Raw genomic sequence first — 13,155 nt, forward strand, 5'->3', positions numbered from 1 at the left:
ACTTGCTGAGGACAACCTTAAATTCCTGATTCTCCTGCCTTACCTCTCAAGTGCTGGAGGTACAGCTCTGAAACACCATGCCCAGTTCAAAAGTACAGAATTTGGGTTTCATAAAGGTCAGAAAAAACCATTTCTATGTAAAATGTTAGGTTCAGCCTCATCACCTATGAGTGGACTTTAAACTATAAATCATATGTATTTTGGGGAAATTAACATTAACAATTTAGAACATTTACATCAGCACATTCATGTACTGTCCATATGAATATGTATCTGCATATATAAAAACGTGTCTATCTGACTTTAAGTATGTATTCATTTAATTTTGTGTCAGTGCTGGGATTGAACCCAAGTTTTTCTGCATGCTAGGCAACTACTATTCTGCTGAGTTACAGCCAATTCCCTGTCTCTCTCTCTATTTTTTAAAGACAGAATACATGTGTGCCTTTTCTGAAAGCTGAGGGAACAGACTTCAACCCCACATCACTGTACCATCACTAGTGAGAAACAGCAAAAACAACAATAGCTAGTTTTGTTCCTTTCATTCACAGTGTGACCACAGTAAACACAGAATTTTAACATGTATCTTAACCAGAAACAGTACATTTGTTCCAGAGAAGGGAGTATGGTTTTTATGGAGAGCCCTAATTTGATTCTCTGTATTTTGTGAATGTACATTCTCACCCAGAAAACCCACAGAATCTAGAGTGGGTGACTTGAGCTGTGTCTGCACACAGGCCTTTGACAGCCATCTTTTGTCAGGCTCCACTCTAGGTCAGAGGTAAGGGTCCTGCTGGTTTTTACCTCTGAACAGAGAACAGAGCTGGGGGGCAGCGGAGAGAGATTGCTAAAATGTGCTCCACGCTTAGTTTGTCCCTTTAGCCCACTGATGTAGACTCTGAAACTAGAGCACCTACAAAGGTAACACCAAGAGCCATGTGTCATTTCACTTAACATCTGTGCACAGGTATGCACAAGTGTGCACACACAGGTAAATGTATATGCATGCATAGCCAGTGTCCAAGTAGACTCCTCAAATACAAGTGTGCACGCGCACACACACACACACACACACACACACACACACACACACACACACACAGAGCCAGCATTCAAGCAGACTCATACATATAAGTGCATGCACTCCTGCACTTCCATACACAAGAACACATGTCCACATGCCTTTCCAACTACTATCAGTAGGTTTTCAGCTACCAGAGAGAGCATTCTGGTTGAGAAGTTAAGTGTGTTGGAGAAACAATATACCTCAGCTCGCAGGAAATCAAAGAAAGAAGACAGGATTTCTGCCAGTGTTTCCTGGTGTCTTGATTCCCAAAGAGGTATTACGTTACAGAGGGCACCAGACACTGCCTTTTTGTGATATCAGTGTTCATGGTGGCCACTGAGTCAAAGGGCAGACATCAGTCTCTAAGCACCATGGGTCAGAATATAGATACTGACGGCTGTGGGTCTTATGTTTGTTTAGGTAGGGAGGTTGGGTACATTTTGTTATTCACCCTCAAGCAGGACTTTTCATGCTTTCCCCAATTTTCTCCACAGGGTATGTTCTCAGAAAACCATGGTCCACCTTCTTAAGCACCCACCCGAGCACACACATCCCACTGGAAACTTTCAACATCAGTTTTGTTGTTCTCCTGGTCCCGCATCATTCACTGTCTCATGTTCCCCCCCACAAAGACCAAAAGGCAGGAGACAAATTTCAGCAAACAGACCCAGAAATGTCCCCTTGGACACACTGTAAGTTCCTCAAGTCCCAGTCTCATGCTTCCCATCTGGGCTAACTACCAACTACCAGGTGCTCCTTTCTGCAGAGATAAAAGCTACCTTGATGGGATGTCTTTGTGGGGAGTCCCTCATGGAGAAGGGCCACGTGTGAGCAATGCAATGGGCTTGAAAGTTTTAGGTGATGGTGACTGCTGACTTTCACAGAATGAGGAAGTCAGCTGTGTCCTCTAACTTGGTGCCAAAGCATCACTCTTTGGTCAACTGTGACAGTAGCAGCAGCAGCAGCTCCGATGAAAGTTCCAGGACAGAGTGCAAGGCCACCAAAGAGCTGTAAAGCTGATGGGCTTTATACCAGGGGAACAAACTGGCACCTCATAAGTCAGGGCTGAGAACCACAGCTCAGACCAATAATCCTCAAAGTTTATTCATGCATCTTCGGATTTCATTCAAACCCTGACAGCTCTGTCTCGGCTGTCCTTTTTGATGTGGGGCTGGGACAGGCAGGAGGGGCTAAAGAGAGACCCAATAGGAGGGTCAGCACTCCACACATTCAGCTGTGGTAGCCACAGTTGCTTTGGTCGGCTTTCCACGTGGCACAGATGCAGGTCCCTGACACCCTTTTCTGGGTTATCACTTCCATGCATCACCTAGAGTACATTTATTTATAGATAGGGTTTCATGTAGACACAAGCTAGCTGCAAACTTGCTATGTAGTTAAGGATGGTCTTGAACTTCTGATCTTGCTTCCACTCCCAACTTGCAGCTGTGTGCTACCACACTCAGTTACACGCAAGACTGTGGACTACACTCAGACCCTGTGCTCCCTACAGTGTCCTTAAACAGCTTCTACACAGTAAATGGCATTTCAAAGAACAGAAGTCCCACTCTGAGGACCAACTTCACAATGTGGTTATTCTTTTCTTGGAGGCACATGCCACAATTTACTAAGTCTCGCTATAGTAATTCTCAAGGCAGGCAACCCCAAAAATTCTGAGAAATAACCGTTATTCAGAGTCTGGAATATCCAGAAGTAAAAAAATAAAAAGTGTCTCAGGGCCAGCCAGATGGCTCAGTAGGTAAAGTTGCCTGTCATCATGCCTGATAAACTGAGTTCAATCAATCCCTGGGAACCACAGGGCAGGAGGAGACACCCAATTCCTACAAGTTGTCCTCTAACATCTACTTGCATACTGTGGCATGTCACACTGACACACACACACACACACACACACACACACACACACACACACACACACACACACACACACAGAGAGAGAGAGAGAGACAGAGACAGAGAGAGAGAGAGAGAAAGAGAGAAATAAACAAAAAGCATGTCTTAGGCAATTGTGTTTTGCCTGGGAATCATGGAGAAGCTCTAGTTCCCAGACTGTGTGTCTATAACAGAAGCCACAGAGGAAGATTTTCAGTGTCTGCTTAAAGGTTGATCTGAAGAGAATCCCATTTCCAAAGAGGGAAGGATCTGACTCTGCTATTATACACTGCACGGCAGTGGTAAGGTGGATGTTTTAATATAAGTGACTTGTGCTGTTATGATAGCATGATTTGTTATAAATGAACATATACAGCAAAGGGGTCTTTCTGGAGGGGCAATTTCACACAGGTTCAAGAGCACAAGGCACACTCAGTTGCTCCCCACTCCCCCATACTTACCCCATCCTTGGAGGCAGCAGACACCAGCAGTGAAGAAATACTGCTCTCCAGCAGCTGCAGTAACAGGGAAGAAGGGCTCAGTGACATCCCAAGTGGCAAGCACTCCCCCAAGTACTCCTGAGGATAACACTGAATCCCAGCTGTTTGTAAGACACTATATAGAGAAACTATGACAGGGGACCCCTACTTCTCCTTCCCAAGAATTGAAGACAGTGTGCCACAAGGTAAACCACAGAACACACTTGTACCCTGTTCCAGTCTCATCCTTACAGTCCAGAGTAGACACGTGGAATCAAGCATGAGTTCTAGGTCCCTTTTCCTACCTTGACCTTCACAGTACTCTTGGGTCTCGTGGGACAGTCCAGAAAGACGTGCAGTTGCCTCTTTTGAAGAGGGGACACAACCAGTTGTGAACAGTCCCCACAGGAGAAGGAGCCTCTGTTGTATGAAGGAACATGGAGAATGTAAGCAACGAGGGACATATCAGAAGAGTTCTCCAGCAAAGACAGAATTCTCTAAACACAGTTGTTTAGTGACAGAAATTTTGCTGTCAGAATTAAATTATTGGAACCAGCCAGAAGCAGCCAGGGACTGGACTGTTCTGGTGGATTAACAGTGGGAAGCTGAAGAGGAATTATTCATGAGGAGCATGGGGGAAGGTAGTCTTCTAGGAAGCGAAGGTCAGGGAATGGGGTTTCACCCTCTGGTAGGACAAGCTTAACCATCAACCCTGGCGTCATCACCCCCACACGGACTTCACACGGACCCACGCTTCTTTGACATAATCTAGAAGTGACTTGTGTGCACACAAGGCCAGCAACCCAGTAGGCATCAAGAAGATATATGCTCTTTGCTTCTTTAAAAAAAAGAATAATTAAAATTATTTTATTTATATGGCTGTTTGTCTGTATGTATTCTGTCTACCATGTATACCCCTGGCACTTGCAGAAGCCAGAAAAGAGCATCAGACATTTGTGAGCTGCCATGTGGGTGCTGGGAACCCAGCCTGGTCCTCTGGAGGTAGTCCATGCTCTGTCTGAACTGCTGAATGTCTCTCAGCCATGCTCTTGGCTTCTAGGAAACAAGTGATGAGGACACTCATTGGTCTGTCCTGTGACGCAGTCCACTAGGAGCAGAGAAGCAACTCCAGAGACACAAACAGTTCTGACACTGTGCTTGGCTCGCTGTATGATAACATGAAACAAACTAGTCATCTGAGAGGAGGGGGCCTCAAGGGAGAAAACGCCTCCTAAGATTGGGCTTCATGCAGAAGGGCATCTTAACTAGTGACTGATGCTTAGTCCTTGCTGCCTGTGCCAACCCTGAGCTGATGGTTCTGGATTCTGTAAGAAAGCAGGGTGAGCAAACCATGGGGAGCAACCCAGTAAACATCAGTCTCCTGCATCAGTTCCTGTCTCCAGGTTCCTTCCCTGCTTGGGTTCCTGTCCTGAATTCCTTCAATGATGTACTACAATGTGTAATCCAAATAAACCCTTTCTTCTTCAGCTTGTTTTTGGTAATGGTGTTTCATCACAACACAGAAACCATAACCAAAACAAATAGTTAGCCTTGACCTCAGCCTAGGAGGGTAAGGAAAGTGGGCAGCAGAGGGGTGTCTACTGACAGCTGCCCACTGTCCCCCGGGAAAGTCTGCAGGAGTCCTAGACATGCCATGCAGCTGCTCACTGTCTCCTGGGAAAGTGCAGGAGTCCTAGACATGCCATGCAGCTGCTCACTGTCCCCCAGGAAAGTCTGCAGGAGTCCTAGACATGCCATGCAGCTGCTCACTGTCTCCTGGGAAAGTGCAAGAGTCCTAGACATGCCATGCAGCTGCTCACTGTCCCTGGGAAAGTCTGCAGGAGTCCTAGACATGCCATGCAGCTGCTCACTGTCCCCTGAGAAAGTGCAGGAGTCCTAGACATGCCATGCAGCTGCTCACTGTCTCCTGGGAAAGTGCAGGAGTCTTAGACATGCAGTGCAGCTGCTCACTGTCTCCTGGGAAAGTCTGCAGGAGTCCTAGACATGCCATGCAGCTGCTCACTGTCCCCTGGGAAAGTGCAGGAGTCCTAGACATGCCATGCAGCTGCTCAGTCTCCTGGGAAAGTGCAGGAGTCCTAGACATGCCATGCAGCTGCTCACTGTCCCCTGGGAAAGTGCAGGGGTCCTCGACATGCCATGCAGCGTGTCCTACCTGTTCACATTTGTACTTATTCTTTCTTCTCCTAATAATGAAGGAGCTAAGTACAAAGCTCAGTTCTACACTTTTAAGGACAGGAAGAGCTGCAAAAACAGGATTCTCCATTAGGAAAACCCACAAAGAAGCACCACAGCCTCTATCCTGCAGCTCAGCAGAGTGGGTTCCCTTCTGTGCTTAGGGGACCCACATACAGGACAGAAGGTCGCAGGACCCTGAGGCTGGCATACTGCAGTGTTTTTTGGGCCCCAGGGGTTTCAGGCAGCCTTACCCATCTTCTGGCTTCTGTTCCAATCTCCCATTGCCACACCGGTCACACACAGGCCACGAGAAAGCAGTGCTCTCATCTATATCAACCACAGCACCTAGTGAGGGGAAAGGCAGGATTCACCACTGACCCGTTTCCTTGCCTCTGGGGTTGCCTGTCTTAGCTCTAACTTACTAGTTTGTTAATTCTTTCCTTTGTATGACTTCTCTGGCTCACTTGATTACTGTGGGTAAGAATATCTCACCGGAGACGGCTCAGTGGGTAAGAATATCTCACCGGAGACGGCTCAGTGGGTGAGTGCTTACTCGAGGAACTAAGATCAAGTCTCCAGCACCCAGGAAAAAAGAAAAAGAAAAAGCCAAGCATGGCTGTACATGGACCTGTAACTCCACAGCTGGTGGGACAGACACAAGAGAATTACCTGGGCTTATTGGCTGCAGGTTCTGTAAGAGATACTGTTTCAAGGGAGTAAGGTGGGTAATGACGGAGCAGGACAGCTGATGTCCTCCTGTAGCCTCCATGCACAAGCAATGGAGTATATAACACACACACACACACACACACACACACACACACACACACACACACCCCATAAATTTTCTAAGAAAACATTTATAATCTAGTCAATCAATAAACATGAGTGCGATAGAATGTGTCTTTTTTTTGATATATATATATTTTTTATTTTACAATACCATTCAGTTCTACATATCAGCCATGGGTTCCCCTATTCTCCCCCCTCCCACGCCCTCCCCTTACCCCCAGCCCACCCTCCATTCCCTCCTCCTCCAGGACAAGTTCTCCCCTGAGGACTGTGATCGACTTGGTAGACTCAGTCCAGGGAGGTCCAGTCCCTTCCTCCCAGACTGAGCCAAGTGTCTCTGCATAAGCTCCAGGTTTCAAACAGCCAACTCCTGCAATGAGCACAGGACTTGGTCCCACTGCCTAGATGCCTCCCAAACTGATCAAGCCAATCAACTGTCTCACCTATTCAGAGGGCCTGATCCAGCTGGGAGCCCCTCAGCCTTTGGTTCATAGTTCATGTGTTTCCATTCATTTGGCTATTTTTTTTTCAATAATTGAGTAAAACTGAAATTTGTTATATGCCACAGTCGTCCTAGAGACCTCCATGCTATATATATAGCCTCTATAGCCTCTATGGTTCTATGGGTTATGGTCTGATTGTTCTCTATTTTATATCTAGAATCCACCAATGAGTGAGTATATACCATAACTGTCTTTCTGGGTTTGGGTTACTTCACTCAGGATGATTTTTTCTAGTTCCATCCATTTGCCTGCAAATTTCATGCTTTCATTGTTTTTCTCTGCTGAGTAGTACTCCATTGTGTATATGTACCACATTTTTTTCATCCATTCTTCCGTTGATGGGCATCTAGGTTGTTTCCAGGTTCTGGCTATTACAAATAGTGCTTTTATGAACATAGCTGAGCATGTATCTTTATGGTATGAATCAGCATTCCTTGGGTATATGCCCAAGAGTGGGATGGCTGGGTCTTGAGGTAGTTCGATTCCTAATTTTCTGAGAAACCACCATACTGATTTCCACAGTGGTTGTACAAGTTTACATTCCCACCAACAGTGGAGGAGTGTTCCCTTTGCTCCACATCCTCTCCAACATTGGTTGTCATTGGTGAGAATGTGTCTTATTTAGGGTTTCTATTGCTATGAAGAAACACCATGTCCAAGGCAACTCTTATAAAGGAAAGCATTTAGTTGGGGCTTGCCTAAAATTTCTGAGGTTTAGTCCATTTGCATCATGGCAGGGAGCATGGTAACACGCAGGCAGACACGGTGCTAATGAAGGAGCCGAGAGTTCTACATCTGGACCCACAGGCAGCAGGAGAGACTGAGACACTGGCCAGAGACTATGAGACACTGGACTGGTTTGAGCATCTGAGACCTCAAAGCCTGACTCCAGTGACACACATCCTCCAACAAAGCCACACCTACTCCGGCAAGGTCACACCTCCTAACAGTGCCACTCTCTCTGATGTTTTGGGGCCATTTTCAATAAAACCTCATATTCCATTCCTGGGCCCCCATAGGCTTACGGCTATATCATAATGCAAAATGCATTTTGTTACGAGCTGCAGGAATGTAGTAAGAATTCAGCTGAATATGATAAAGCTATACTTGGAAAAATCAAGGCATTCTTCTGGAGGAACCCAAATCTCAAGGAGTATTTAGTGTAAAAAGCTTTATTAATATATCAGCTGTCTTCTGCTATGAATTTCATGTGCGCTCACAACTTCCCCAAGAACTTTTAACAGTGTATTTTGCCAGGCATTTGTCAAAATGGCAAAGTATCCTGAATTAAGGGAAACACCATTCCGTAGTCACCACCTTGGAGACAGGTGCACAGCTTTGTTTCTTGTGCTAATGAAGCTAAGACCCTCCTTTCTCTTATGGCCCAAATGGCATTCCAGAGGAATTTATTCAGAACCAAAGGGCTTTTTGCATACCAGATACAGTGTAGCTATGAGGCAGGTTTCCTAGCTCCAAGCAGAGTTACCCTGCGCTGCCAGGATATGGCAGCATAGGAAAATAGAGGCAGTTTTATTTTAGTGACTTACAGACTCCTTTACCTAACCACCTGTAAGGCTGTAGTTTGAGCACATTTATGACAGACTTGTAACGTTTCACCTAACCACTTATAAGAATATATTTTGAGCACATAAATTCCCTTTCTGATTTACTCTGGGCCTAATCTGACCCCACCTCCTCTATTCACTCCCCTTTTGGGTTGCAAATGAAGCTGGCTATCATGGCTCTGGTTTGGACCCTGGAAGCCTTGCTTTTGATTGGTAAGAGTCAGGCTGCTGGTAGGACTCAGACTGGTTCGGGAGGAGGAAGGGGAAGGAAGCAAGATGGAGAAGAACAAGGATGAAGATGAGGATGGGACAGAAGAGTTAAGAGTTATGAGAGGACAGGAGGAGAAGGGACAGAGAGGAGCTAAGTATAAGAACAGAATTGAAGCTGTGTAGACAGAATTTAATCTCAGAGGAATAAAGTGGACGGATGAAAGAACCTGGTGTACTTAGATTATTTTCCCGCAGATTATTCCTGCCATTAGTAGCATCTCTTCTGGGCCCCTGGGAAGGAAACTAAGAGGCAGGACCTCAGTAATTTCCAAAAGCATTTACTCCAACTTCAAAAGTCCCCATAGTCTATCACAGCCTCAACAGTGTTCAAAAATCCAAAGTTCAAAGTCTCTTCTGGGATTCATGCAATCCCTTAACTGTGATCCCATCAAATCAAAAGCAAAAAACAGATCATATACTTCCAACAAATAATGGCAGAAGATATCTATTACCATTTCAAAAGGGAGCATCAAGAGGAAATGCTGGACCAAAGCAAGACTGAAAACCAGCTGGGTAAAATCCAAGCTCTGCATCTCCATGCCTGATGTCAAGGCACTCTTCAGATCTCCAGTTCCTTTCAGTTTTGTTGACTGCAGCAGGCTTTCCCCTCTTGGGCTGGTTCCACTCCCTGTTAGCAGTTTTCCTCAGCAGTTATCCCATGGCTCTGGTATCTCCAACATTTTGGTGTCTCCAAGGCAATCCAGGCTTCACTCCCACAGCTTCACACAATGGCCTCTCTAGGCCTCCATTCAGGGACACCCCGTCACAACCCCAGCACCAGTGGCTTTTCCATAGACCCTTTCTTCTACCCTTAAAACTAAAGCGAGAGCCACATGGCTGAAGCTGCCAAGTTCTGCTGTTTACTGGGGCTGGAACATGGCCCCCTCATTCAATTACATCTTCACCAGTTTTCTGTTTTTGATGGTTTCCTCCACTGTCTAAGCTTGGCTGTCTTGAAACTCAATCTCTAGACCAGGCTGGCCTCAAACTCAGAGATCCACCAGGCTCTGCCTTCGAATTCTAGGATTAAAGGTGTGTACCACCAACACCTGGCTGTAAACTTTTCTTTAATTCTTTCAACAGATTGGAAGTTTAGCTGGGTGGGGTCTTGCCATGAGGTCACCACTCCCTTTATTCCATCTAACATCAGGCTTTTCTTTAATCCGTTTATCTCCTTGAACACAAGATTCAGCTCCTTCCCACTTCCTTGTGTCCCTTTACTCCTTGAACTGTACATTTTGTATTTCTCTTTGCTCAGCTTGTTCCTTTTCATTATAAATCTTCATTAGAGGTAATACTAATAACCACAGGACAGAGCCAGTACTAGGCTGTTTTGAAATCTCCTCTACTCTTCAATTTAGCCTCAGTAGACATTTCAGACAAGGGCAAAAAGCAGCCATATTCTTCACCAAAATATCACAAGACCAGTCTCTAGGCCACATACTAACATTCTTCTCCTCTGAAACCTCTGGATCCAGACCCCCACAGTTCAAATCACCCTCAGCATCACTGTCTTCCATGCTTCGACTAGGATGGTCCACTGAGACCCACTTAAGCATTCAATTGCTTTTCTAATCCAAAGTCACAAAATCCACATTCGTCCAAACAAAAGCATGGTCAGGCCTATCACAGTAATACCCCAGTCCCTGGCCCCAACTTCTGTCTTAGTTAGGGTTTTACTGCTCTGAAGAGACCATGGCAACTCTTATAAAGGAAAAACATTTAATTGATGCTTGTTTATGGATTCAAAGGTTTAGTCCATTATTGTCAAGGCAGAAAGCATGGTGGCATGCAGGCAGACCTGCTGGAGAAGGAGCTAAGAGTTTTACATCTGGATCTGCAGGCAGCAGGAAGAGACTGTGTTCCATTGGTCCTGGCTTGAGCATTTGAGACTTTGAATCCCGCCCCCAGTGACACACTTCCTCCAATAAAGGCACACCTATTCCACCAAGACCACACCTTCTAATAGTGCCACTCCCTGTGAGTCTATGGGGCCATTTTCATTCAAACTACCCCAGTATGGGATATAAAAGGTCTAAGAAACAAAATGGCACCGTCTCTACTTTCACGGGATCAGTCCAGTTGGAGAAGCAGGGAGGTGAAAGAGATGATCACTGAGTACAAACACCAGAAGATACAATCTAAGCTGACAACTGGAACAGGCCCCTGAAGAGTGCAGCCCAGGGCCAAGGCAAAGCACGCAGTGTGGTCACGAGGCTGGCAGTGCACAGTGCAGATGAGGATGGCTGCCCTGGTGCACTTCAGACCATCCTTGTCGAATCAGAAACAGTTTGATATTACAAGAAAAAGAAAGAAGTAACTGCATTTCCAAAACCAAGAAGGATTTCACCCCTCTTTCCCCCTTTCCTCTCTTCTTCCACATCTTTATTTCACAATTTTTGTTTGTGTACTAGTGATAAAACCTAGCATGTGGCAAGCATTTCACTTCAGAGGTATATCCCCTGCCCCCATTTGCATTTTTAAAACAAAATGTCGTTCTCCATTAGAACAAGCATCAGGAAACAGTATCTATAGACAGTGAAGCAGAATTATATGAGAACTAGAAGACTTGGTTTATTAAAATATGTTTTAATATTTTATGCAAACTTAAATGACTTTTAAAAAACAAGAATAGGTCAATTTTTTTTTTGGGGGGGGGACAGGTTTCTCTGTGTAGCTTTGGAGTCTGTCCTGAAACTCACTCTGTAGTCCAGGCTGGCCTGGAACTCACAGAGATCTGCCTGCCTCTGCTTCCCAAGTGCTGGGATTAAAGGTGTGCCCCACCACTGCCTGGCGAATAGATCAATTTTGAAGAGACTGCTTCAACTAATGACACTGTCTTTGTAAATATAATCGAAAGTGTGTCAAAAGGATGAAAGGAGTGTCTTTTCACTTCTGTTGGTTATTTGAAACCATGTGTTATTTTTTATATTATTCACTTCTCCTCACAGACCCGCCTTTCCTTCCCTACCCAGTCAACTTCATGCTATCCCTCACAGACCTGCCTTTCCTTCCCACCCAATCAACTTCATGCTATCCCTCACAGACCCGCCTTTCCTTCCCACCCAATCAACTTCATGCTATCCCTCACAGACCCGCCTTTCCTTCCCCACCCAGTCAACTTCATGCTTCCCCTGCATCATCCAGCTTGTGCTGCCATGCATTCTTAAACATGTGACTTTTCACTAAAGGTTGGCTAATTCACCAGGGGCTACACCCTTAAAAGTGGATTCTTCTCTCCTAGTAGCTACAGCTGCCAGCAGCTCCCTAGCTACAGAGACACAGCAGAAGACCAGAGGGAGACACTATGCAACATCCCAAACAGCAGCAGATGCTCTGCACGCTGGCCATCTTGCAGTCCAAGTTTTATTCTATAGTATTTTCCCTCTCGTTACTGAGGATTGAACCTAGGGCAAACACTCAGGTATATTCCCAACCTCCTTCCTATAAATGAATCAATACAAAGTAGGCTGCTACCAATCAAAACTCTGTTTTAGTCAGGGTATCTGGGGGTGTTCACAGCCCTGACCTTTATGTGAGATTAAGTAATTTCCTTTCAACTAGAGACTATGGCATGAGCTGAAGAAATGTGCTTTATTTGCATCTTACAAACCACTGGAAACCATCTCATATAGTTTTAAGCCAGATTTGCGGGATGGCGGGGAAGTGCACCCCTAAACAGTTGGTTATCCACAACATTATTTTACATGAGTGTGGAAAGAAAAGCCTGTCTCATCTCTTGCACTCATTGCTAAAAGCCTCCATTTACTCTGTCTGATACACAGAAATCTCTCAGACAGGCTTGGGAAAGGTTCGTATTAGCTATCAGACCATCTTTTTAAAAAGAGGCTTTCAAAGGGTAAATGTGAAGAAGGAACCACATCAAGAACAAGTCATATCAGAGAGCCTCTAGGCCTGGAAGCAGCAGAGCAACCCAAGGAAGAACCCGAGGAGGGGCACTGCTGTCACACGCAGTGTGAACCCAGCTTTATATGAATTTGCCCCCAAAGTCAGCTACCAGCCTTTGCGTGGAGATGGACAGCGGGGAGGGTCAGTCTACTCTCTACCATCGCTTTACTGAGGGCACTCCTCATGGTAGAGCCAATCTCTGCTACTCTGCTTTCTCTTATCAGGAGACCTGGCAGTACCCTGCTCTATGATAATGTGTTTACACACTGGGCCTGTCTACCCCAGGCCTGCAGGACACCTTCAGAGCTGGCCAGGAAACAGAGGAAATCCTCTAGCAGTGAATGCTACTAGAGAATGTTGAGATGGGAAGAAAATGTCAGAAATAAGGCCTAGAGGAAACATATCATCAAGGAAATTAAATTGACAAGTAGGTTTTTTAAAATAACAATAACAATGTATTCAATACTTTCACTCACAAGCAAGGT

The 13,155-nt window shown here is 45.4% G+C and overlaps 1 protein-coding gene across 12 annotated transcripts in view; it reads right to left on the reverse strand.

The window, feature by feature from the left end:
- The window catches only part of Spidr (scaffold protein involved in DNA repair), a 277,612-nt gene that overhangs the window by 2,080 nt on the left and 262,377 nt on the right, over nt 1–13,155 (reverse strand). For 10 of the 12 annotated variants that reach the window (XM_015990343.3, XM_076548364.1, XM_006997187.4 and 7 more), the window contains 3 exons: nt 5,883–5,976; nt 3,741–3,855; nt 3,418–3,471 (listed from right to left, as the gene is read on the reverse strand). In XM_015990343.3, the coding sequence (XP_015845829.1) occupies nt 3,418–3,471; nt 3,741–3,855; nt 5,883–5,976 (263 nt within the window). Of the gene's footprint in view, nt 1–3,417; nt 3,472–3,740; nt 3,856–5,608; nt 5,698–5,882; nt 5,977–13,155 lie in introns of those variants that run through there. The other 2 variants (XR_013043623.1, XR_013043622.1) reach the window with 2 other exon arrangements.

Source organism: Peromyscus maniculatus, chromosome 12, assembly GCF_049852395.1.
Source record: "Peromyscus maniculatus bairdii isolate BWxNUB_F1_BW_parent chromosome 12, HU_Pman_BW_mat_3.1, whole genome shotgun sequence".
Taxonomy (NCBI): Eukaryota; Metazoa; Chordata; class Mammalia; order Rodentia; family Cricetidae; genus Peromyscus; species Peromyscus maniculatus.